The sequence below is a fragment of the Megascapheus bottae genome, chromosome 33, assembly GCF_031878675.1.
Source record: "Megascapheus bottae isolate mThoBot1 chromosome 33, mThoBot2.hap1, whole genome shotgun sequence".
In the NCBI taxonomy this organism is placed as follows: Eukaryota; Metazoa; Chordata; class Mammalia; order Rodentia; family Geomyidae; genus Megascapheus; species Megascapheus bottae.
The window spans coordinates 7,623,792-7,649,873 of NC_143541.1; the positions used below are offsets into that span (position 1 = coordinate 7,623,792).

A 26,082-nucleotide genomic window follows, 5' to 3' on the forward strand; every position below is an offset into this window, starting at 1 on the left:
TCAGCGCGTTTTGCTCATGGGAATTTAATGCAACACCGCCATGGGCTCCTCTCCCCAACAAGGTGATTGTCTCCTGACCCTTAGCAAGTTTTCACAGAAATTACCAGCATTTCAGCAAAAGACATGTAATTTTCCATTTGTCCTGCCCACAGGCAAGATGTTGCTAACAGTACAAAATCTGATAAGAAGTGCTTACAAAGTGCTAATATTATTACCCTGGTAATTAGTAGTTATTAATTCCAAGGAGATTTTTTTAAATATATTTACACACATACTGTTCTCTTAGGTTCTTTTAGTTTGCTTTAATACTAGTCTCTAATATTATAAAACCTCATTTTTTTTTTGCCCTTTGAGAATTTCTAAATACAAATTGAGTTAAAAGATTGTTTCAAAATTTGCTTCACCAAAAGGCATTAAAATATTTCTCGTGGCTGGAAAGGGGCCTACTAGTCTTTTCGTCACTATTGTCTTGGACAAATGGATGAGAGGAAGCCAGGCAGGCAGGTGAACACCCTGGGAAGATTCGCACATACCAAGACAGGCCTGCTTTGCCCCGGTGTCTGCACGGTCCCGCAGGGCCCAACCTGGGCAGCAGGAGTGGCGGGCACTATAGGCTGGCTCCGGTGATCTGGCCGTTATACTCTGCCGTCTCCATCTTGAGGATGTATGGGATGATGCTGTCTATGGAAACGTTGCCAATGAGGCCAGTAAAAAAAAGTTCTTCTGTTATGTTGGAGCTCATGAGTCTGAGCGCTGGTAGGCGGACAAGAATCCGGGCCAATCTGGAAGAGGGAAGAGCATTACAAAAATGGAGTGGCTGCTTCCAGCCTTGGCACAGCTTGGGCATTGGGAACCCTGTCTGAACTGCACAGAGTGGACACACTCAGATCCAGCATCTGCCTACCCATGTTCTTGGTTTTCTGATTCCAACAATTCTACAACCTAGCACAAAGACAGATGTACAAATGTGTTCTCCTCAGTGTGTGTACTCTCTGCAGCCACACAGAAAAGAAAAACCCGTGGGAACTCATCAACAAATGACAGGTTCAAGGATGGTGTCTTCATATAATGGACAGTTACATGCCCATTAAAAGGATGATGTCTGGCCGGGCTTGTCATCCTAGCTACTCAGGAGGCTGAGATCTGAGGATCCAGGTTCAAAGCCAGACTGGGCACAAAAGAACCTGAGACTCTAGGAAATGGGAACTGGGGCTTAGCTCAAGGACAATGCCCAGGCCAAGTTCAAGCCCAAGACCTCCACATACACACCAAAAAAAAAAAAAAAAAGGACAACGTCTGGTGGTACAGGTGTAAACTCCAGCAGTCGGGAAATTGAGGCAGGAAGGTTGGGAGTGCAAACCCAGCCTGGGCTAGCCTGTTGTAAAAAAGTACATAAAGGAAGAATGTAAAAATCTGTACTCATTGGTAACAACAACAAATGGAAAAGAAGGTAGGGAAGCCCTGCAGGAGCAGCAGAGCATGTGGAGGAAGGCGGAAAGTAGGGAGAAAGGAGAAGGGCGTACTCCAGTCCTGCTGGAGGGCTGTGGACATGACCCAGAATGTCCTGTACAACCCGGCTGTTCCTCACCCAGGGGAGAGAACAGAACCTGCATGCTGGGGGCTACAGCCCCAACTGCAGCCAGCCTGCCTTGTCGTGAGCCTGCCGTACTGTATGAGCGTGCACATGCTCTCTCCTTTCAGGTGACGTAAAGGAAGGCTACAAGGCCTACATCCTAGGGTCCTGGTTACATATACATCAGCTATCTCTGGAAGTACAGTGTTCTGTCTCCTACCGTGTATAGATAATTCCTTAAAAGGAATACTAAGGCGGCCGGGAGTGTGGCCTAGAGTGCTTAGCATGCACATAGCCCTGGGTTCAATTCCTTGGTTACTCAGAAAAAGCCAGAAGTGGTGCTGTGGCTCAAGTGGCAGAATGCTAGCCTTGAGCAAAAAATATCCAAGGACAGTGCCCAGGCACTGAGTTCAAGCCCCAGGACTGGCAAAAAAAAAAAAAAAGAATATTAAGTCACTTGACACGAGTACTCTGCATTCACGAGTACCCTGCATTCGCTCAGCCCCCATGAGTGTGACCATGGTCAATTCCTGCAGAAAACAAAGGGTGGAAAGGTACCACTACCAACCTGGGGGAGCAGAACAGGCTAAAGGGGCACAGAACGAGGACTTCCTGGAGGCAATCCTTCAGCCTCGGAGCATGTGGCTAAGGTTCCAATGGGCACAGATGCCGGGAATGGGGAGGTATGGGACTGCATTGTGGGCAAAAGAATAGAAAAGACTAAACATGAATGCATCTTCCTTTCTAGGGCTGTTGGGGGAGGGGCACTGAGTGTCTGAGTCCTGTAAGAAAGTTTCCTTTTGACCCTTAATCCCATATTGCTTCCACTGGAAACACAGGAAAAACCCTTCCAAGGCCAGAGCTGCTGAGATTAAGGAGGCTGGTCTGGGAAGGACTCTGCCCACACTCCCGTCCCCACACATACCAGACAGATGGTTGGCAGCTGGCCTGGTTCTGGCACTGAAAGAACCAGGGGAGTGGCCCAGGAGCCTGGCCTAGTGGTAGAGTGCTTGCCTAGCATGCACGAAAACCAGGGTTCAATTTCTTGGTACCACATACATAGAAAAAGCCAGAAGTGGTGCTGTGGCTCAAGTGGCTCAGGTGGTAGAGCTCTAACCTTGAGAAAGTCCAAGGACAGTTTCTGACCCTGAACTCAAGTCCAGGACTGGCAAAAAAAAAAAAAAAAAAAAGTACCAGGGTAGCAAAAACGGTGAGGGACAGAATGGGGAATCTGTGGACTCTGTGCACACACAGAATGAGATACAGCCTGTGGAAGGCAGGGACACGTCTCTCTGGACTCTAAATTTTGTTAGTTTGGGGGAGGGAGCTAGGGAGGCAAACCACACAGTTCAAGTGTGGAGGAGCTGTCAAGGTTTTCTGCTTTTGGGTAGACTTGCACAACTATCCTTTTTAAGCATATACGCAAGTGCTAACTTAGAGCTACAAAAATGTCTACTGTTCTAATATTGCTAATTAATTTTCACCCAAATAAGGGGACTTAAAAAAAATCAGTTCCCCCTGTAATCCTAGCTACAGGAAACTGAGATCTGAGGATTGAGGTTCAAAGCCAGCCCTAGCACAAAAGGACCTGAGATTCCTATCTCCAATTAAACTCTAGAAAACAGAAGTGGGGCTTGGCTCAAGGGTAGGGCGGTAGCCTTAAGCTGAAGAGCTCAGGGACAGTGCGCAGGCCGAGTTCAAGCCCCATGACCCACAAAAATCAGTTCCTCTGAGGGTAAAAGTATTATCTTCCACAATTCACCCCTCCTTTCTAGGGGTCAGATTTGGTTTCTGCCAGTGGAATGGCTCTGTGGAGAACTGCTGCACTGTCCATCTTCAGCGATGGGCAGAGGCCACACCTGTCCCCTTCTGGAGGAGAGCCTCTCCAGGAGCCCTGGGGCAGTGCTGGCCCCAAAGAAATCCCTGAGGCCTGGCCATGGGAACACAAGTAGCTGCCAGAGTGCCCACGGGCCTGGCATTTCCACACGCTACCCTACCTTTGCCTGTACCACGTGAAAAGCCAACTGTGTAAGAGAGCAGCGTTTCTGGCCAGCTACTAGACACAGGAAGGATGGCACAACTGTCTCAGCCTCCCAGCCCACCCCACTTGCCCCATCCCATGCAGCCTGTGCCATCCGGGCCTCACCGGTAGGTGTCCTCTGAGTAGGTCTTCTGCACGTAGTCCTGCAGCTCCATCTGAGCCTTCTCCTGGAACTTTTCAATCTGGCTTGTGCCTGCCAGCCCTGGATGGTCTACAAACAGAAAAGGCCCCTAAATTCCTCTCTGCATCTAAGCCTCAACTGCAGACTTCTTAACTGTTTCTTTCCATCAAACTCCTGACACGCTTCCCAGTGCCACTGAGCGGGAGGCAGGGGGGCCATCAGCACTGCCTCTGCTCTGTCTCCCCGCTGGAGGGTTCCGGAGACCCCCCCGGGCTGGTTCTACACAGTGTGCATCCTATTACACCAGAACATAGACTTTAACATTACATATGATTAGAAATGTTCATTTTCTATACATTTCTCCATTTTTCCCAGGTTTCTGAGCTGGGCTGTTGTCTTGAGTGTTAGAGTGGGGGAGAGGAGGCTGAGGACAGCCGACGGGTCAGCCTGGGTGAGGCTCGCTACAGGAGGGCGCTGAGCCAGGCCAGCCAGGTGCCGTCAGCCTCTCCCTTAGAAACAAAGCCGCTGCCTCCTCTCTGTAGTGTTGTTCCCAGAGTAAGCCTGTGAGAACGCAGATGAACTTGGCAGCTGGCAGAGCGAGCCCATAACATGCTAACAGAACCTGGCACCTGGCAGAGCCCCAACAAGAAAAGGGACAGAAAAGGAGTGCGGGCTTCCCGTGTGGACATTCCGTAGGGGCATCACGTGGCACTGCAGTGCCTTCTCCTTCAGGCTGCAAGGCAAAGATTGAACAGAATGTGTGTGCTGCTCAGTGAGCAAAGGAATTCGGCCAGCCTTGCCACACCCTGGTGACATCACGATTGTGTTCAGTATAGCAGCAGACACAGTGAAAAGTGTCACAAGTACCCACCGCATATCTTACCGGGGCTAAAGAGAACTATAGCTTTAAGGTATGCGTACTCGTAGCCGTCTATATCCAGCTTCGCCATGCTGTTGCAGAACTCCTGCAGCTTCCAGATGTGCTCCATGACTTGCTTGATCCGCTCCCCAGAAAGCTTATCTACAAGTAACAGCACAGAGCGCTGAGCAGGCACGGGCGCCGTCAACCCAGCTTCACTGAGACGCCGCGCATGGCAACACAGGGGAAGCTTCCACTTTCAAGGGATCCACGGCCTCAGCTGCTCACAGCTGTATCTCCAGATCAAGAGAAGGACAGGCGGGTCCAGGCTCCACGGCCTTCTGTGCTCTGCCTCAGAGCACAGCTTGGAATACCATTTCTCCTAGCAACTCCCCCCAGCTCTCCCCTTCTTTTCTCTCCTCTCTCTGCCCCTTCCCTTCAAAGCTCCCCTAGCTTGAAAGTGCCAAGGGAGAACTCAGGTAATTGTCAGGAGTCAAACTGCACCTTACAGCAATGTCTCTGCAGGTCCTTGACGAATGTTAAATTGTGCCATTTAATGTTATTTAGCTATTGAAAGAACGTTACAGCTGGGCCCTAGTGACTCATGCCTCTAATCCTAGCTAATCAGAAGACTGAAAGCAAAGGGAACGTAGTTCAAAGGCTAGCCCAGGCAGAAAAGTTCATGAGATACTACCTCAAAAATACCGGCAAAAGACAGGTCTGGAGGTGTAGCTAAATGGGTAGAGTGCAAGCCCTGAATTCAAGACCCCTCCCTCAAATTTAATTAAAAAATTTTTATTTAATTTCATGTAATCCTCCTGATAATACTTACTGAAGGTTATGAGAACTATAAAAAATTTCTAAGAGTGGCCAGGAGTGTGGCCTAGTGGTAGAGTGTTCGCCTAGCATGTACAAAGACCTGGGTTCGATTTCACAGTACCACATACACAGAAAAAGCCGGAAGCAGTGCTGTGGCTCAAGTGGTAGAGCACTAGCCTTCAGGAAAACCCAAGGACAGTGCTCAGGCCCTGAGTTCAAGCTCTAGGATTGGTAAGAAAAATCACCATTTGTGAACGGATCTCTTTAAATTCAGTTACCATGTTGAGGGACTAACTAGAAAAACAGAGGCACCAAGACGTGGAATACCCAGGTACCATGGTACAGGTGTTATTCAAGGCCAAGGGTGGCACAGGCACTCTCAGCATCAGTCTGCAATCCTGGCTACAGAATCAAAGCAGGCCCAGCAGGCTGCACACACCCCACGTGGGCCAGAGCACCTGTGTGCCCCACCCTGACCACCAAACATTAGATGGCCACTGCGGAGCTTTCTAGGGGGCTATTTATCCACTGATGAGGAGCAGCTGGGGGAGGGGAGGCACTCTACCTCCATCCTGGACCCTGAGCTCCCCACATGCACACATGAGATAGCACACAGCCCCGCTATGTCGGTAGTGAGGATTTGTGAATCATATGCGAAAGACCAAACTGTCAGTAGAGGTGAAATGGAAGCTGTGATTATTTTGGAAACGCCACCAAAATTCAGTGAAGGCACTGGTTTTTCCAGTTTTTACAAACGGTTCATTGTGCAAGAACAGAACAGACCAGGCACCAGTGGCTTACAACTGTAATCCTAGCTACTCAGGAGGCTGAGGACTGAGGTTCAAAGCCAGTCTGGGCAGACAAATCCTTGAGATTCATCTTCAACTAACCCGCAGCAGAGGTGTGACTCAAGTGGTGGAACATCTGCTGTAAGTGAAAAAGCCAAATGAGGACATGAGGCCTCAGTGCTGCAGGAATGTGTAATGCTGTGACTAGAACATTCCCACGATGCAATTCAACTTCCCCTGGCCTGTGGAGGGTGTGCAGGACATTACAGCGGGCCAGTCTGCCATGTGGGCAGCCTTGGTAAACACAAGTGAAGCTTCGGTAGAGGCTTCCAACCAGGGCTGTGCAGCCGAGTGGGCCAGGCTGAACCCAGGCACCATCTGCCCTCCAGTCCCGCGCCTACCTTCCTGGATGCTGTTCTGCAGGTGGTTGACGATGGCAGCCAGGATGGTGGAGAGACTCATGACCTGGGCACACTGGGCAAGGCCCAGGGTGAAGAGCTCGTTCCAGCAGGCTCGCACCAGGCTGGTGTTGCAGTCCTGCCTGAGGAGACAAGGGTGAGGCTGAGTGTGGTGGGGGCAGCTGTGCAGGTGGAAAGCACCAGCACTGCTCACACGAGCATCTGACAAGGGATGTGGGGAAGGTCCGCGGTCTGTCCGAGATTCTTCCTCTCTGGAAAATGACCAGTCTGTGCTTTCACTGAACCCCTTGGACAATATTCTTATTTTATTTATTTATTTTTGTGTGTGTGGGTCATGGAGCTTGAACTCTGGGAGCTGTCCCTGAGCTCTTCAGAAAACTGTGGCCCTATCCCTTGAGCCACAAGCCCACTTCCCTAAATTATTGTTATTCTAAAAAAAAAAAAAGACTAACATAATGAGACTCTTCCACGGAAGCAATGTCCAAACCATGGTTTCTTACCGCAGCCTAGATCTTAGCAGTCCTGGCTCAGCTCTACTCCGTGAGGCAAACATCTGGGAAGGAGGGCCTACAGCCAAGGTCATAAGAGGCTGCTCGGATCACAGGTCAAGGGCTTAGCGGGGACTCAGAAACACCCTGCCAACAGCGAGCAAATGGCTGGAGCCGGGACTGAGGTAACTGGAAGCTGCTCTACCTGCAGCCTCCCTGGTAAACCTGTTCAGGGAAGGACTAGCCTGGGGAAACATCCATATTCAGCAAGCTGCCACATGTGGCATTGCTGTAGCTGCCTCAGGTCTGGCCCGCCTGCACGGAGGACTGGAGGCATGCATTTTGAGATGATCATAACCCAGACCACAAACTATGAAAGATGTATATGAAACAGAACAGAAGATAGCTGATTATGGAACTAAAATCCCTTCGTACAATTCCTTAATAACAATGGCCAGGAGCGAGTGGCTCATGCCTGCAATCCTAGCTACGGAGGAGGCTAAGATCTAAGATCAAAACTAGTCCAGGCAGGAATGTGTGAGGCTGTCTCCACTTAAGCACACACACACACACACCACCAAAAGCAAAACACACACACACACGCGCACACCCAAAAGCAAAGCAGTGGAGCCTGACCCAGCAAGCAGTCTTCTCTCCCGAAGTGCTGGCCACTGTGGGGGCAACAGGAGGCCCAAGTCACAGCAAATCTGAATTTGCAATACTTTTTTAGCAGCCACTGCCTGTCTAGTTCTCCCAGAATGCAAGCCAACTCCGCTCAGCCTGCCCTCCCCTTCCTAGTACTGGGGATTGAAACCAGGGCCTTAGGTGTGCTTGGAAACATCCACTGTTTAAGCCAGGCCCCTAGCCCTTTTTGTTTGTCTGGGCTAGCTTCAGACTCACAATCCTACCTACCTGTCTCCCTTGTCCGTGGGACTAGAGGCACATGCCACTGTAGCTGGCTTCCATTTTCCTTCCCTGCTTGGAAGGTGTTGACTGCTTTAGCACACAGAACCCGGACCACCGCCTCCAGCCCCCCAGCACTCCTCTCCCTCTCCCTCGTGCCTCCCGAACGCCCAGCGCTGGGTAAGAGCTTTATGGACCTTACCCACTGCAAGGGTTCTATGGGAAAGAAACTGGAGGCTTTGAAAACGGAGTGAATTGCACAGGCCTCACAGCTAGCAAATGCTATTCTCATGGACATACACCCAGCTCTGGGCACCCTCTGGTGTTTTCTGCATACTATTTCTGCACACTACCCAGTGTGTCCTCTGAGTTTCATGTAGCTGCTGTCTTCCAGTCAGGCTGAGAGCCATCATGGCAGCTTCGCTGACTAAACACAGGTGAGGCTGGTGCTGGAGCTGAGGGGGAAACAGGACTGAAACATGTAGTCACATTTAATGAGCGAATGAGAAGAACTTCCACCCCAGAAGATGCCTGCCTGTCACCAGGTCACTGTGCTGGCCGCACCAAGGTAAGGTGCTGATGCAGAAATGTCAGCCAGGCCTCCATAAACAGTGTTAGGACACAACACCGTCCTAGCTTCTGGTCCACAGAATACAATAAACAAGAAATGAACAAGAATGAGGTCATAGGAACAGTCAACTTCAAGGACCTCAGCAACCTTGTGCACCACTTCTAGAGAGGGCAAGGCCTCTATGCAAGGACACATGCAGAGACAAAAGCCGCGTACCCAAGGGCCTGGAAGGCTGGGATGGACCTCGCCCAGTGCATGGAGAGGAAGAGCAGGCGTGATGCAGATTCGCAGATGTAGTGCACATTGAGGTACTCTGGCATCGGGCTGGGCATAGTCAGCTGGAAAAGAGAAGATAGGACACAGGTGGTGACAGAGGGCCAGGGTGGCTTTGTCAACGTTCATCCCAGTGGCAGCCAGAGTCACTGCCTGATTTTAGACTCGTGTGGGCCCAAATTCAGTGGAAGGCCCAGCCAGACAGGAGGACTGGCAGAGCCGCACCATTTCTTGCTCAGTGACTCAGAGTGAGAAGCCTGAGGGTAAGGCCCGCTTACCCGTCCCAAGTTCATCGCTGTGGCTGCTGCCTCTGTGACCTTGTCATGGGTCTCTTCCACTCTGATCCCTAGGTCTAAGTGGGAACAGGAGTACAGGGGCACCCTTACAGGCTAGCACGTATTTTTGGTTCCTGAGAGGACCATGAGTGGGTGTTGAGCAGAGGCCTATGTATTGCAGGATGTCGTATTAGGAAGCCAGCCAGGCTCTAGATATCTGCCAAGGACTCCAGTGCCTGTGAAGATGGAATCTCACTGGTGACCCACTCTGCACATGGAACTGGGAGGGTCCAGTCTCCGGCAAGACGGGAATGATTGGGAGATCGTGCAGTGCTCTCCAAGGGCGGCAGGTCTGCCTTCTACAGCTCTGGGGGCAATGTGGCCGGCTCCGGCGGCTGACTGCCTGCTTGCTGAGTTTATGCAGGAGCTTCTACGCTGCAGAGGAGATCAACATGCCCTGAGCTCATGCTGAAGCCAGGCTGTCATGGGAAAGGCAGAGGCAGAGCAGCCCAATCTCAGCCCTGCTGGAGACAACCACAGCAGCCATGTTTGCAGTGACAAGCCATTGCTGTCATGGAAGGTTTATTCCAGAACCAAATGGCGCTGCAAGCAAGAGGTAAGTGGAAATACTTCACAATGGGAATATCCTTAGATGTTCAATAATTGAAAATGAGTTCACCATAAGGACTGAATTCAGAAGGCAGAGCAGCTGTGGAGCACATGGCCCCTAGCAGCTGGGGCAGGCAGGTGCACTCACTCACCTTAAATGTGACGTGCGTATCTGACAGGAGGGGGCCCTCGACTTCAATGATGGGGGTGGACTGGTCTCTGCTGACCACACGGATGCTCCCTCCTCCACTGGCATCCATCCCGTCTGCCAGGCTTGGTGGGGAGGAGCTGTCTGTGGTATTAAGTGCTTTAGCTAAGGTGTCAAATGCCCTGTTGTCAAAAACAAAGCACAGGAGCAGCAAGTGAGCGGGACAACTGCTGCTGAGGTACCGTTTAGAAAAGCCAGGCACTGAAGGAAGGAGACTTCAAATCCCTGTGGAGGGAAGGCCAGCAGGGGTAACACCTGTCATCATCATCTCAGGAACATTTAGCTTCATGTTTGATTTCTATTTCCTTGCAGCACCCTCTAACAAGAGAAATTCTCTCGATTTTTTTTCAAGGTGAACACTGAGGCTTTACAGTTATGTTAAGTAACTTTTCCAAGACCATCCACATGGTAAGCGGGGCCAAAGTTCTGTCCTATTTGAATCCTGTCCTATTTCCTCTGGACTGAGAGCTGGATTTGGCTGTCAGACTGCAAGTGAACAGTGATCACAGGCACAGGCGTGCTCGAATGGCCCTCAGCTGACCCTGCACCTGGCTGTCCCGACAGGCAAGGCCAGGGGTGACAGCTGATAGCTAGGCTACACCACGGACAAGCTCTCAGCACCAGTCAGCTCTCCATCATCACACATGAGCCTAGCTCTAAAGTCACCATTCAAGAAAAGTAGAGCTGGGCACGGATGGCTCATGTCTGTAATCTTTGCTATGTAGGAAGCTGAGATCTGAGGACTGCAGTTCGAAGCCAGTCCACACAGGAACATCCATGAGACTCTTGAATTTCCAGTTAACCACCAGAAGACCAGAAGTAAGGCTCAAAATGGTAGAATGCTAGCCTCAATTAAAAGAAGCTCAGAGACAGTGCTCATATCCTGAGTTCAAGCCCCCCAATTGACCAAAAAAAAGAAGACCTGAGAAATCAAGTCTAAAACAGAAGCAAGGTTTGACTCCACAAGGAGATTTAATGCAGGTGCATTAAACAGTGGTCTACAGAGAGTGAGCTACTCAACTTTCTGTCTGGAATGAACAGCAAGTTTTCTGCACATTTTTTGTGACAGTATCTCCGTCTCTCTCTCCCTCTGTCTGGGTGGGGTGCCCACGCACGCACGCACGCACGCACGCACGCAGCGTTGAGGACAGCACAGCTGGCTGAGGACTGCCTGAGGCTCCTGTTCTCATGGTTACTTGCATCTCTAATTCTGTCTCTAGTTAACCTGAACGAAGACAGACATGCAGGGTCACTGTGACAACTTCACAGACCTTGACTAAACATGAGATGCAGGGCTGGGGATAGAACTCTGGGGAAAGCACTTGTTCAGCGTATTAGGATCTGAGTTTAAGTTCCAGAATAAAATGAAACAAAGGATATACACGAGTGGTGCCAAATGTAGTGTCTGCCTCCCCACCACGCCAACTTGGTAGCAGTGATGATAAGGTGTTGTGAGACTTTTATATGGACAGGATCTTACCGAGTAATCTCACTTGCAGACTGGTCCTCTGGCTGGATTTCTGAAGTGTCACCATTATTCAAAGATTCACTGAGGTTGGCAAGGGAGGTTACCACATTTGCCAGTGTACCCAAAGCCCCCTGGCTCGTTTCAGCCTATTAAGATGAAAAATAGTAACATTAACAATGAACACACATCATATGACTCTCAAGGCACACAGGGAGGTTGTGGCTGGTGTCACATATATCTAGAGGTAATAGGATACAAAAAATAGATAAACTGGTCTTTGCTTATCAAAGCTTCTATGCACTAAAAGGTATTATTCAGAAAGTAGTAGCTGGGGGCGGGGGGGGGGGCAGCAAGCTTGAACTAGTGGTAGAGTGCTTGCCTAGCAGGCACAAAGACTCGGGTTCTATTTTGCAGTACCCCTGAAGGAATCAGACGGGTGGGAAGGAGGCTGGTGGTGTAGACAGCAGGGCTGAACTGAGGCGCCCAGGGGCCCAGGAGGCTTCAACTTTAGTCTCAGTTTCTGCACGAGTGGCTGCTATGACTTCTTGGTACTCAGGACTGTCCAGCGGGGGATCTACCTTCTCTTCTCTACAGCCTACCTCAGAGCCACGTACCAGCGGGTCTGCTGGGGGATGAGCAGCAGGATATCACTGCCCAAAGCCCTGCCTGAGGAACAGTGTGCAGGGCAACACTCATGCCAGCCAAGGGCTCTTGACTTTGCTTTCCTTTTCCCTCAAGGGATGTCATCTAGCATACCAAAGCTGGCACATGAATGTGCATGGGGACAGGTGAGGCCTGCAGGGGCAGGGCTGAGTCCACACTCGGTGATGGAACTACCCTCTAGCACCCCTAGAAGCCGGCTGCTTTTTTCCCGTGACTGACTGGCAGAACAGGAAGAGAAGGAGATGCAGCGTCTGCTCCGGTAGGCCAGGCTTTCAGCATAGCCTCCAAGGGCTAGTGAGGTGGGGGCCAGAGAAAAAGAGCGGCCACACGGCCACATGAAAGAGAAGAAGCAGGAGGAGAGAAATCACCTTGGAGTCCGCGGCCAGCAGAACAGTGCCATCCTCACGGATCAAGGGCTGCTGGATGTTCACAAGCATTCCTGGATCAAGAAGACCTGTTTGTCTATTTAAGACAGAAAGAAACCCAGAGTAGCTTCCACCATGCATGTACAGAACAGTACCACGCAGTTACCCTCCTTGCACGCATGCACAGCAGCTGCTGGGAGGGAGGCTCCCAGAGGACTCAGCCACCACTAGGGAGCATTCCTCTTTTCACCGCAAAGAGATGTGCACAACGGTGGTGTAGAGCTAAGGCGGGATGGACACACGGACACCTCAGGGTTCCTACACTGTCTAGAACGTGATCTTCATCTTCAGAAAATGACCATGATACCCTTTTAATGAGTTCTATGACATGCTTTGAATTTCTGGTTTCCTTTATTTCTGTTCTTTTTTGGTCATGGGACTTGAACTCTGGGCCGGGGCACTGTCCCTGAGCTCTTCAGCTCAAGGCTATCGCCCTTCCTCTGGAGCCACAGCACCACTTCCCATTTTCTAGTGATTAATTGGAGATAGAGAGTCTCACAGACTTTAGTACCCAGGCTGGCTTTGAACTATAATCCTCCGATCTCAGCCTCCTGAGTAGCCCCCAAATTAATTTAATTTGTAGCATCATGTAGGACCTGACCTCACATCTGAATTCCTTGTCTAGACTGCAGAAAAGCCCATGTCTTGAATCACAGACAAGGGTTTTCTTATGTGAGTGAAGCATAACCTGAAGCACCAAAGTGGAGCTTGGAAATGGGCTTAGAAGTGAGATTGGGAAGCTCCAGAGATGAGCAAGGCATGCCAGGACTGTGGTAATGAGCGAGAGCTAGATACCCATCCTCTAAGGATCCCTGTGCCTCTGCTGGGCAACTCTGAAGGCTGATCCCCGTGCAATCTGAGACAGGGGACTGACCTTGCTCCATCTTTCTCTGCCACAAATGTGGGAGTGGCTATTAGAGGACTTCTTAGATCTTTCCGGATATAGATCTTCTCAGTTGAAGCAGCACAATTGCTTGGTTTCTCCCGTTGCACATCAAAGGGTTTCCGTTCACTCTGTACAGCTTAAATCACAACGTAAGTATAAACATTTAGCGAAGATTGAAATCAAAGCCACAGCTCTCATCGTGAAGTATAGGTTAATGGTTCTAGAGCGGCCTGTCTGCCCAGTTACCACCATGGGTTTTCCTGCCACAGGAGACCAGGAATCAGAGATGTGAGGATCGTGGTTCAAAGCAAGCCCAGACATGGAAGTCCATGCAACTCTTATCTCCAATTAAATTGCCAGAAAACTGGAAATAGTGCTGTGGCTCAAGTGGTAGAGTGCTAGCCTTGAGCTGAAGAGCTCAGGGACAGCGCCCAGGCCCAGAGTTCAAGGCCCACAACCGACCACTGCTTGACAGATCCATTCTGATGCATGTCTCTTTGTTGCTAGTCTTGAGACCTGGGTTCCACGTTTTCAGCTAGGAAGGGGAATGACCCCAACAGTAACTGGTTCCTGTGAAAGAGACCTAGTTTTGATCAGCTCAGCCTCAGAAATCTGGCTCCAGGAACGGAGAGGATGGGACTTCAGATCTTGTCTGGCTGTTCCCATTCCCCCCACCCCTGCTCCCCTCAGAGGCCTAGCTGTACTAAGGTTTGGCAGAAGATATATGGACACATAAGAAAAAACAGGGCTATAAAAACTGGTACAAGCCTCCCGTAACTTGTCAGAAAGGCAGGGGGAACTTGGGGGTCATAGGATGAGGGCCCAGGGTTAAGACAGCCCATGTTTCCCAGAGCCACCCAGTTCTCTTCAGTACCAGGCTGGTGTGACATGCTCCCAGCAGTGCTGGCCTGTCCTCATCCCCTGGGGAAGCACAGACCATGGGGACTGACGAAGCACAAAGTGTCAGCTCAGAATCATCTGGGTGACCTAGAAGGAAAATCACGTGGCAGCTGAGCTACGTGGGGAGTTTCCATGTTTGTTTGTTTGTTTTTATTTGTTTGTTTATTTTTGCCAGTCCTGGGGCTTGAGCTCAGGGCCTGAACACTGTCCTTGGGCTTTCTCAAAGCTAGAACTCTACCACTTGAGCCACAGTGCCACTTCTGGCTTTTTCTATGTATGTGGTGCCAAGAAATCCAACCCAGGTCTTCGTGCATGCTAGGCAAGCACTCTGCCACTAGGCCAAACTCCCGACCCTCCTTCCTTTTTTTTGTTGGTCATGGGACTTGAACTCTGGGCCTTTGCACTGTCCGTCCCTGAGCTCTTCAGCACAAGGCTATTGTCCTACAACTTGAGCCACACTGCCACTTCCAATGTTCTGGTGATTAATTGGAGATAAGAGTCTCATGGACCTTTTAGTGACTGGACTGGCTTCGAACCTCGATCCTCAGACCTCAGCCTCCTGAGCAGCTAAGATTACAGGCGTGAGCCACTTCGTCCAGCTTGGTAGTTTCCATTTTTAAAGCCAAATACAAACTCGTTACTAGAACAAGCTCCCGCTCTCTCTTCTCCCCGTCACTATTACCTTGTGTGGGGCTAACACTGTTACTCACATTCCATTTTCATGCCCATCTCTAAGCACTTTTTTAGCCGGCAAAACTGACAGCGATTCCGGTGGTGTTTGTTGATGATGCAGTCTTGGTTGCTCCGGCAGCTGTACGTCAAATTTTTCCTCACACTCCTCTTAAAGAAGCCTTTGCAGCCTTCACAACTGACAGCCCCGTAGTGACGGCCTGAAGGGAGCAGAGTGGACGCAAGAGATCACACAAGCAGAGGAGGTCCACCCCAGCCCTCTGATGGCAAACCCTTGGGGATAACAGCTGCTGAGCATGGAACATAAAGGCCATGCCTACCACCTAATTTCTCCACCATCTCCAGGGCAGTCTTCTGAAGTCATGATGAAAAAACAAGTCAATGACATGACCTCCTGCTTCCTTGGTGGGCCCGGATGGAATTTCCAGAACAGAAAGTGGGCATAGGCTAGATACTGGTGGCTCATGCCTGAAATCCTACTCAGGAGGCTGAGATCCGAGGATCACAGTTCAAAGCCAGCCTGGGCAGAAAAGTTGGTGACTCTTATTTTCAATTTTAATCACTTGAGCTATAGCTCAAGTGACAGAGGGACAGCCTTGGCACTTGGGAAGAACACTGGAATTTCTGGTCCTTTAGGGCTATGTTTATAATAGGCTTGGTCCAACAATTCTTTTTTTCCTGTGCTGGTACATACTTGGGTTGAACTCAGGCCTTTTGCTTTCACTTGGCTTTTTCACTCAAGCCTTGCACTCTATCTCTTGAGCCACACCTCTACTTTTGTTGAGTAACTGGAGGTAAGAATGAATGCACTTTTTTGCCCAGGCTGGCACTGAACCATGATCCTCAAATCTCAGCTCTTGAGTAACTAGGATTTACAGTACACCACCTCCAATGTCCTAAAAAAAACAAACAAGAAACAAGCTCAGGAGGACAAACTATCCAAAATTTCTGGGAATTCTATAGCCACAGAATGAAGTAGAAGCAAGCAGCCATGAGCTCAGGCCTATGCCAGGCATCACTGGAGCTGTATCAGTCCCTCATTCGCTTTCAAAAGCCCACCCATCTTCACAAAACCCTGGCTCCACTGGCCAGGCCCTTCCCCAGCACCAGACAGCACATGCCAGCCGTGAGGTCCCCAGGTAGGGCTGCTTCTGGAGAGGGCAGAGCTGTGTTGCAGCAGTGTACCCACACCAGGAGTCTACGTAGGGACACTGAGGTCCATCAGGTGAGGAAGAATATGCAAATTCCCACCCTGATCAAGGATAGCAAAGTGCTTTGTTGGTATAAAGAGCACAATCCATTCTACCAGACACTTCACTAAGACTTACAAATTATAGAAACAGCTTCTTGATTTTTCAAGGTTATTAGAATCTAACAAACTTTTTTTGTGTGTGTGTGTGTGGAGGGTCAGTTATGGGACTTGAACTCTGGGCCTGGGCATTGTCCCTGAATATTCAGTTCAAGGTTACTGCCTTACCCCTTGAGCTACAGCCCCACTTCTGGTTTTCCAGTGGTTAATTGGAGATAAGAGTCTCAGGGACATTTATGCCCAGGCTGGCTTTAAACCATGATCCTCAGATCTCAGTTTCCAAGGAGCTAGGATTATAGGTATGAGCCACAGGAGCCGAGCCTAACCAACTATTTATATCACTACTCCAATAAGAAAAGTGGAGTTGAGGGGCCAGGAGTGTGGTCTAGGGGTAGAGTGCTTGCCTACTATACATGAAGCCCTGGGTACCACATGCACAGAAAAAGCTGGAAGTGATGCAGTAGCTCAAGTAGTAGTGTGCTAGTCTTGAGAAAGCTCAAGGACAGTGCCCAGGCCCTGAGTTCAACTCCAGGTCTGGGGAAGAAAAAAAGACAAGAAAAGTGGAATTGATATTTGAAACCTATAAACCTATGGGAAATGTCCTTTGTCTGTTTACCACAGCCCACCCCCAAGTCCAGTCACATTGCTGGTCATGACACATACAAGGCCGGGCTGAGGTGACGTACCCGAGGCTTTGTCACCACACACCACACAGTACTCCACCACCTGGGGCCGCTGGACGTCTGCCTTCCCCAGCAAACGCTCCACAGAAGCCGAATCGGTGACGATCTAAGGGAAACCAGCACAGAGTATCAATGAAAATCCAGCTCTGCCCAAGTCCGGTTTCACTGTACATTCCTGTCCTGAGTTTCTAAAGAGAAAGCTGGGGAAATGGAGAACCCAGCTGGCACTCACGGACAGCCATGGCCCTGCTGCTTTGCTGTGCGCCCTTCACTGGGTGTCTTCTCCAGCAATTCATTTTAGCTCCCCTCCCCACAACTGGGGGCCAAATAAAGACCACACACATGCTCAAAAATGAAGACAGTAAATTCTTACAGCTGTCTTTCTAATCCCATCAAACAACTAGAGTTTGCAAAGGGACTTATCTGGCAGAGAGATAACAAGGCTTTGGCAAATAGGTCTCCAGTGGAAGGACAATACATACCCTGAGGACTGCCCTCACTTGTACATGACTTTCTGGTGACAAGCAGTCCTGCCCATATCAAAAGGAATGAAAAAGGCAACTTATTAAAAACATACTCAGAAAGGACACTGGTGGCTATGCTTGTAATTCCAGCTATTCAGGAGGCTGAGACCTGAAGATCAAGGTTCAAAGCCAGTCCAGGCAGTAAAATTTGTGAGACTCTGGTCTCCAATTAACTACCCAAAAGCCAGATAAGTGGTAGGTAGAGTAGTAGCCTTGAGCAAAAAAGCTCAGGAAGCGCACCCAGACCCTGAGTTCAAGCCTTATGACTTAGTTTGAGCCCATGGTAAGCCTTCAAATGATTCATGGTCGTTGGACCTGAGTAACGAAAACACTGAGGAACACTGCTGACCCCAGGAGGGCCCTGGACGGGCAGGACAAGGTATCTCAAAAATGCAGTTTGGAGTACAGCACTTCATGCCTGGAATCCCAGCTCCAGTGTTAGGATTCGCAGCCTAGCAATGAAATTAAACCCTGGTAGTGGAGAGAGAAGAAAATGCAGTTTTGAAAGCTGAACAATGGCGTTCTGAATCCAGCATGTCAGGATGTGAGGCTCACCAAGAGATGAGAACAAGACTTGGTGATGCGTGCCTGTAATCCCACCCAGGAGATTCCAAGCTGGAGCCACCCTGGCCCACCAGACTCCACCCTAAAAGAAAAAGAAATAGCTGGGCGCCGGGGGCTCAGGCCTGACATCCTAGCTACATAGGAGGCTGAGATCGGAGGATCGCAGTTCAAAGCCAGCCAGAGTATGAAAGTCTGTGAGACTCTTATCTCCAAATAACCACCAGACAACCAGAAGTGCAACTGTGGCCCAAGTGGTAGAACACTAGCCTTGAGCTGAAGAGCTCAGGGACAGCACCCAAGCCCACAGTTTAAGCCCCACAACCAACCAAAAAAATAAAAGAAAAAAGAAAAAAAAAAAAAGAAAATGTGGTGTATTGGTACAATGGAGCCTTTAAAAGGAAGAAAACTGTGGGACTTACGATGTGACTGAACCCTGCAGACACTGTCAGGTGAAGTAAGCTAGTCACAAAAGACAACATCTGATTCCCACCTGTACCAGCCCTAAAGTTCAGAGACAGAGGCAGTGGCATTGCCAGAGCTGGAGCTGTGAAGAGCTGAGAAGCCTCGCTCTTCCTGCCTTCTTCCTGCCTTCACTGTGGAGCACTGAGTGCGCACGCTTCGTAACTTGCTTCAACAAGTTTCAGAGGGCAACACGCTTAATGCCACCAACTCTTCTAAAACTACTTAATATGATCATTTTAGAAGACACACAATTCAACAAAAAACAATTAAAAACAGGGGCCAGCAGTGTGGCTTAGTGGTAGAGTGCTCGCCTAGCATGCACAAAGCCCTGGGTTCAATTCCTCGGTATCACATACACAGAAAAAGCTGGAAGTGGTGCTGTGGCTCAAGTGGTACAGCTCTATCCTTGAAAAGGCTCGAGGACAGTGCCCAGGCTCTGAGTTTAAGCCCCAGGACTAGCACAAAATAAAATAAAGTAAAATAAAATAAACACAGGGATTCTCCTTTGACCTGACAAGTGATGTCTTGGGTCTCTGCCCTCCAGGTATTGGGTTTAGAAGTTTACTGTTCCTAACCTTACGCTGAACAACAGTCCTGCTTTGCTTCCACATCCGCTCTTCATGCAGAAGACCTGCCTTGCCAAAGGGAGCTGTGGGGAGCCCAGAGCCAGCAGTTCACAGGAGCAAATAAGATCAGAAGGAAGAGCCAGGACTAGGCTTGGACCATCTGGAAAAGAGCTAGGAGATGAAGCATCATGGGCTAAGGGCTGCCAGCATGTGGCCTTCCTCAAGAACAATTTTCTGTGGCCTTTGCTTATGCCTGCGAGCTGCTGTTCCTTCTTCGGCGTACAACTTTTCCGAGCATCCCTGCTGACTATCTAGCCAACTCATTAGCTAGATTTTACTTTAGTCAAAAGAGCACACTGAAAACATTGCGGGATCCCAAAGACCTCCTATGGATGGACCTGGCTACCTGGATAGGGAGAAAAACAAGTCAGAAGTAAGTCAGGAACCGACTTACCATGGATGGCCTACCTGAATCCTGCCTGGGACAAGGCTGTCCGAAGTGGTGAATATGAGCTGCTTGGCACTGGATGTCTCTGGAGAAGCCAGGATCACCTTCCCAGCTCCAGCGCCATCCGGGCTGGTCAGGATGAACTGTTGTTTGGAAGAGCCGGAGGCGTCCACTGCGGTCACTATCTGGATCTTCTGTCCCGTCTGCTGGTCGGTCACAATCTACGAGACACAGCATGGAGGAGTGTGGGATGCATGCACTTGCACGTGGTGCTGAGGGGCGGTGACTACCAAGTGCCATTGAGTTTATGCTGGTCACACGGGTCCAAGACCACGCCACGGCCAAGTGAAAGAGTACAACAGTAAACTAATCAGGAATGGATTTTTACAATACTTGTTTTATTCTAAGATTATGTCTCCCCCCCCCCCGCCATTTTTTTTTTTTTTTGCCAGTCCTGGACTTGGATTCAGGGCCTGAGCACTATCCTTGGGTTCTTTTTCACAAGGCTAGAGCTCTACCATTTGAGCCTCAGCACCATTTCTGGCTTTTTTTCCCCCCCCTAAGTATGTGGTACCTAGGAATTGAACCCTGGTCTTCACGCATGCTAGGCAAGCACTCTGCCACTAGGCCAAACTCCCGGCCCCTTTGTTTTACTAATGATTTCCTTTCATTCTACTTTTTATCCCCTCTCCCCCATCTTTCTTTCTTCTGCCAGTCCTCATGCTTTAATTCAGGGCCTGGGCACTGTCCTTAGACACTTTTTGCTCAAGGCTGGTGCTCTGCCACTTGAGCCACTTCCAGATTCTTTTGTGTATGTGGCTCCAGGGAATCAAACCCAGGGCTTTGTGCATGCTAGGCGAGCATGCTATCACTAGGCTACACTCCCGGCCCTCACTGCACTTTTTCTGTGAATAAAATACGCATATGAAACCAACCACACTTATGCATCACTTAGTGAAGCAAACATCCCATGAAATTCATCACTAGGTGATTTCCCTGCATAGGTAGTCCTTACACAGACTAAGAAAGCTACACCATTGGGTAATAACCTCAAGAGACCATGGGCTTATGTGCGATTCACAGCTGACTGAAACATTTAACAGGTGCATGACCTTAAAACCAAGGCAAGACAAGGCTAGTCATTCCTTTGCCTGCAGTATGTGAGAAGCCAGGGCTGCTCCTTCATGGTCGAGGCCCTGAAGATGGGAATTCAAGTAAGAGCGGGGAGTAGGTGAGCCTGGGTCAAGGTAGGCATGGCAGTCTTGGCTGTGCATCATGCCTCAAGGCCTAGATTATTCTTTATTCTCCCAAAGACCCAAGTGTATATACATGCAATCAATCCTAATTTTTAGTCACTTGTATTTTCCTTCTCCTTAGACATCCTATTTAAGGAGATTACTTCCATAAGTACATGAAATTGGAGGGAGAAGGAAAGCTCCCCTCCCCCTTACCAAGTCACCTTCCAGGAACCTGATGGTGAGCGAATGGACTCCTGTTTATGTAATGAGGCTGGGAGAGTACAGCCTATCCCATGAAAAGTTCAGTCCCCATGGAGTGGAAAATGGTGAGTGTAAGAACCACAGTCCCTCAGGACACTTTCAAATCTAAATGCTCCAGTCCTGTGACTGTGACTTCATTTGGACACAGGCCCTGGCAGAGGTAACTAAGATGATGTCACCAGATTGTAGTCAGAGACTACATCCCTGCCAGTACCCCCACCCCATTAATATCTGATGCCAGTGATGTTAATGGGGAGAAGTGGCTACAGGCAAGTAGGGAATACTAAGGTGCAAGCTGCAAGCGAGGAAGGATTTTTTTGAGACCAAGAGAGGCCCATTCTTGTGGTACCTTATTTTCAGACATCATCTGGCCTCCAGAACTGTGAGAGAAAACTCTTGTGTTGTTTTGAGGTGCCAAGTCTGCAGAGCTTACTATGGCAGATGTAGGAAACAAATACGAGAGGTAAGTTGTTTGTTTTGTTTGTTTTTTAGTCCTGGGCCTGGGATTCAGGGCCTGGGCACTGTCCTCTGACATGTTTTGCTCAAGGCTAGAGCTCTACCATGTGAGCCACAGCACCACTTCCAGCTTTTTCTGTGTATGTGGTACTGAGGAATTGAACCCAGGACTTCGTGCATGCTAGGCGAGCACTCTACCACTAGGCTACAGTCCCAGCCTGAGAGGTAAATTTGACTTTCTTTCTTCCTTCCTTCCTTCTTTTTCTTTTTTGTTGGTCCTGGGGCATGAACTCTAGGCCTGGATGCTGTCTCTGAGCATTTCAGCTCAAGGCTACCGCCCTATCCCTTGAGCCACAACGTCACTTCTAATTTTCTGGTGGTTATTTGGAGATAAAGAGTCTCACAGACTTTCATGGCTGGGTTGGCTCTGAATCAAGATCCTTGGATCTCAGCCTCCTGAGTAGCTAGGATTATAGGCGTGAGCCACCATGCCCAGCTTATTAGTATCTTATAGGATTTTTTTCTGTTTTTTTTTCTTTTAGTCTTGGGACTTGAACTCAGGGCCTGAGCACCTTCCTTGGGGTTTTCTCCAGGTCAGCACTTATCACCTGAGCCACAGTACCACTTTTATGTATGTGGTACCGAGGTCTTCATGCATGCTAGGCAAGCACTCTGCCATTAGGCCAAACTCCTGGTGAAGTTTGACTTTCTTTACTTGAAATTAGTATTCACCTGGTCTAAGTTGGTACAACACTTATTGCCAAAAGTTAGATTTGTCCCAGTGTGACTGCTCCAGTGTGACTGATGAACAGCTGAGCATAATCTAAATCTTGAGATTTTTTTTCTTTTTTGTCGGGCATGAGGTTTGAATTCTGGGACTGGGTGTTGTCCCTGAGCTCTTCAGCTCAAGGACAGCACTCTACCCCTTGAGCCATAGTGCTACTTCTGGTGGTTAACTGGAGATTAGAGTCTCACCAAGTTTTGTGCCCAGGCTGGCTTTGAACCGTGATCCTCAGATCTCAGTCTACTGAGGAGCTAGGATTATAGGTATGAGCGGCAGGTGCCTGGTGAGATTTTTTAATGTACTGTTTCTTTTTTCTTTTTCTTTCTCTCCCTCTCTATCTCCCTCTCTCTCTCTCTCTCTTTTTGCCAGTCCTGGGGCTTGAACTCAGGGTCTGAGCACTGTCCTTGGGGTTTTTCCTCAAGGCTAGCACTCTACCACTTGAGCCACGGCACCACTTCTGGCTTTTCTATGTATATGGTACCAAGGAATGGAACCCAGGTCTTCGTGCATGCTAGCCAAGCACTCCACCACTAGGCCACACTCCCGGTCTTGTGTACTGTTTTTTCAGTGAGCAGCTCCAGATAAAGACAGAATGCAGTCCTGAGGCTGGCCATGAGTCAAGTTGGACCCACCCTGTAGGAGTTTTAGGAACAATGTTTTACTATAGAAATATAAAATGGTATGATACAATGTGCGTGATAGTATTTAGTACACTGCAAGGATAAACAAATTGTGGTCTGTATACAAAATGGACTACCATACAGCCAAAACAATGCTAATCAGAAGCAGTAGGAAACCAAGTCACACATTGTGAACAAGATCAACAGAGACGGAGCCAGGACAGCCTGTCAGAAGGCTAATCAACCAGAGAGGCAGTGGGAGATGCTCCACAGCCAATAGCAGTGATTAGGAGTTAGCAGATTCTGTGTGGGTCTCATGGCCCTGGAAGATACAGCAGAGATGTGTGCCTGAAGAGTGGCACCCTTTGAGCCATCGGGGCAAGAAAAAGGGCAGGTGCTTTCACTCACTGGACAGCACTATACCTACCATCTGAGCCACACCTCCAACCTCCCCATCAACACTTTAAATGTGAAAAGCTATGTACAGACATTGTAAACAGAGACCTAATTTATATTGTCTAGCTGAAGCTCAGAACTTAAAAGGCAAGAGTAAAGGCATGAAGAAAGACGAACCATGTAATAATCACCAATCAAAAGAAAGGTAAAGACTTATAATGCCTGTGATCCCAGCCACTTGGGAGGCAGAGTGAGGAGGACAGCGAGGCAAAAAAGGTAGCCATACCCTATCTCAAAGAACTAACTGGGTATGGTTCAAGAGAAAGAGAGATGTCTAACTTATAGTATATAGAATTATTGCCAGATAGTTACTAATAGTTAATACTGTTAAGATGCATAGACTGTTGATGCCTGTGTAAGAAGGTATGTATGTGTATGCTTGTATATATGTGTGCTTGTATATGTGTGTATGCTTGCAGAGTTGCAAGGAAACCCTTTTCTGGAAGAACAAGCAACATAATGAGACAACTTTAAAAACTCATTTCATTTTACTTAATTGACGTCTTCTACCTTTAGGATAGTCTGAAAAAAGTATTCAAAAACTCTGTTTTCTAATAACTACATCACGTTGTTCACTTACACTGAGCTTACCTAAATGAAAGCAATCTTGTTATTCCCTCGATGCCTCTCTTCTTGGTTATATTTCATACTTGTGCTATGTAACTACTTCTTTTCTCTGCTGCTCATCTTTGTTCATGTCTTTTGGTTTGGCCATAGATTGAGCTTGCTCTGGTAAAAGTGAGTCTCTGATCTTTCATCATATTTTTCTTTCCTCCAGTGTGTAGCCCACAATATTAGTGTACATGCCATTTCTTTGTTCAAAAGAGTAGAAAACAGTCAGTGGGTCAGAGATGGGTTGAAAGTCTGTCCCTGTTTATACGAGTATCAATTAACTAATAACAGTACTATTAACCTGTATGAAAGTATTTAGTGCTAACATTACATGCAAATAGTCTTTTAAGCACTTTATAAGCAATGCATCCTATTCATTCCTTACAATAGCCTATAAGGCAAGTATTACAACTGTGTACTTTTGTTGTTGGTGGTGGTCATAGAGGGCCTGGGTACTTCCCTGAGCTCTTCAACTCAAGGCTAGCAGCATTCTGCCACTTTGAGCCACAGCACCACTTCTAGTTTTTTGGTGGTTAATGGAATGTAAGAGTCTCACAGGAACCGGGAACGTAGCCTAGTGGTAGAGTGCTTGCCTAGCATGCACAAAGCCCTGGCTTCGATTCCTTGGTACCACAGATACAGAAAAAGCCAGAAATGGAGCTGTATCGAGTGGCAGAGTGCTAGCCTTGAGCAAAAAGCGTTCAAGGACAGTACCAGGTCCTGAGTCCAAACCTAGGATTGGCAAAAGAGGGGGGGAGTGACTCTCACAGAATTTCATGCTAGGGCTGGCTTTGAACCATGATCCTCAGATCTCAGCCTCCTAAGTAGCTAAGATTACAGTGCCCAGCTAATTATGTATTTTTTTGAATGAAAAAGGGTACCATATTTAAATTTAAATTGTTCAAGGTAAACAAAAGCTATTAAATGGAGTACTAGACGGACTTCAAGTGGAAGCCTATGAACTTAACAGTATATGGCCTCTCGATCTGAAAGCAAAGTAAGTAACAAAACAGTACTTCATCCCAACAGCTTGGAGTAACAGTTCAGACTACTGCTTTGAAATTAAGTTAACTTTTTTTTAAATAAACAAGGTTGTACTAGACTTGATTCCAACAGGCATAGCTCCTTACTGAAACCCTTAGGCAGCTTTGTTTGTTAACAGATGGCAGGAAAGCAGGGCTGAGGTGGCAGGTGGCACAAGTACCTGAATGCGCTGAGGTGAGGCTACCGCAGAGTCCGTGGAGATTATCTGGATGCGTGGGGAGGGGCTGGTCATCCCTGGAGATTCGGGCCGAAGGGTCTGCGTATGTGGTACCTGTGGGTGAGATCAGAAGGATCAGGAAGATGGCCAGCGGGACCTGAGAACTGTCTCTTTTTGCTATGATGACCTTGGGCAAATCTGTGAATTAACCAAGCACAAGAAAGGATTGGTGCGATACTACCATAAGAAAATAGCCTCTAGAAAATAGCATCTTAAAATAGCTGTTTCTAATGTGGAAAACACAAAGGTAAGCCAAAGGAAATTTCATTTCTGCTCTGCACAACTTCATCAAAATAACTTCTTTAGAGATGATCTTTTCACTTTTTCACTTTTTTTCTTTTGCCAATCCTGGGGCCTGAACTCAGGGCCTCAACACTATCTGTGGGCTTCCTCAAGACTACAGCTCTACCACTTGAGCCAAGCACCACTTGTGGCTTTTTCTATGTATGTGGTATCAAGGAATTGAACCCGGGTCTTCGTGCATGCTAGGCAAGCACTCTACCACTAGGCCAAACTCCCAGTCCCAATTTTTCACTACTTTCAAAGCATGTTGTAAAACTCTCTGTTTAGATGACTATCTAGAGAAAGGCTCTAGTACAAGTGACAAACAGAAGCTGCCAGACACTGAAAACTACTGGGATCACAACAGTGATGGCATGAGGAAACCTCAGTCCCAGCGGGATGAAGCTGGAGCAAGCCCACCAGATACATAAGGTATGGATTTAGTCAATGCCCACAAAAGGCAAAGATATCGGTTTCCTTGGTTAAAAGTACATAGTGGCTCACACCTGTAACCCTAGGTACTCAGGAGGCTGAGATCAGAGGTTGTGGTTCAAAGCCAGCCCAGACACCAAAGTTG

General features: G+C 48.5%; 1 protein-coding gene across 5 annotated transcripts in view; it reads right to left on the reverse strand.

Moving 5' to 3' along the window:
- Nr2c2 (nuclear receptor subfamily 2 group C member 2) overlaps window positions 1–26,082 on the reverse strand; it is a 62,975-nt gene continuing 36,893 nt past the window's right edge. For 3 of the 5 annotated variants that reach the window (XM_090323905.1, XM_090323903.1, XM_090323904.1), the window contains 13 exons: window positions 25,167–25,277; window positions 19,556–19,756; window positions 16,975–17,077; window positions 15,000–15,179; window positions 13,378–13,525; window positions 12,447–12,540; window positions 11,428–11,561; window positions 9,892–10,069; window positions 8,799–8,920; window positions 6,603–6,742; window positions 4,619–4,756; window positions 3,720–3,825; window positions 1–782 (listed from right to left, as the gene is read on the reverse strand). In XM_090323905.1, coding sequence (XP_090180031.1) covers window positions 608–782; window positions 3,720–3,825; window positions 4,619–4,756; window positions 6,603–6,742; window positions 8,799–8,920; window positions 9,892–10,069; window positions 11,428–11,561; window positions 12,447–12,540; window positions 13,378–13,525; window positions 15,000–15,179; window positions 16,975–17,077; window positions 19,556–19,756; window positions 25,167–25,238 — 1,791 coding nt within the window. In that variant the 5' untranslated portion in view covers window positions 25,239–25,277 and the 3' untranslated portion in view covers window positions 1–607. Of the gene's footprint in view, window positions 783–3,719; window positions 3,826–4,618; window positions 4,757–6,602; window positions 6,743–8,798; window positions 8,921–9,891; window positions 10,070–11,427; window positions 11,562–12,446; window positions 12,541–13,377; window positions 13,526–14,999; window positions 15,180–16,974; window positions 17,078–19,096; window positions 19,248–19,555; window positions 19,757–25,166; window positions 25,278–26,082 lie in introns of those variants that run through there. The other 2 variants (XR_016533530.1, XM_090323906.1) reach the window with 2 other exon arrangements.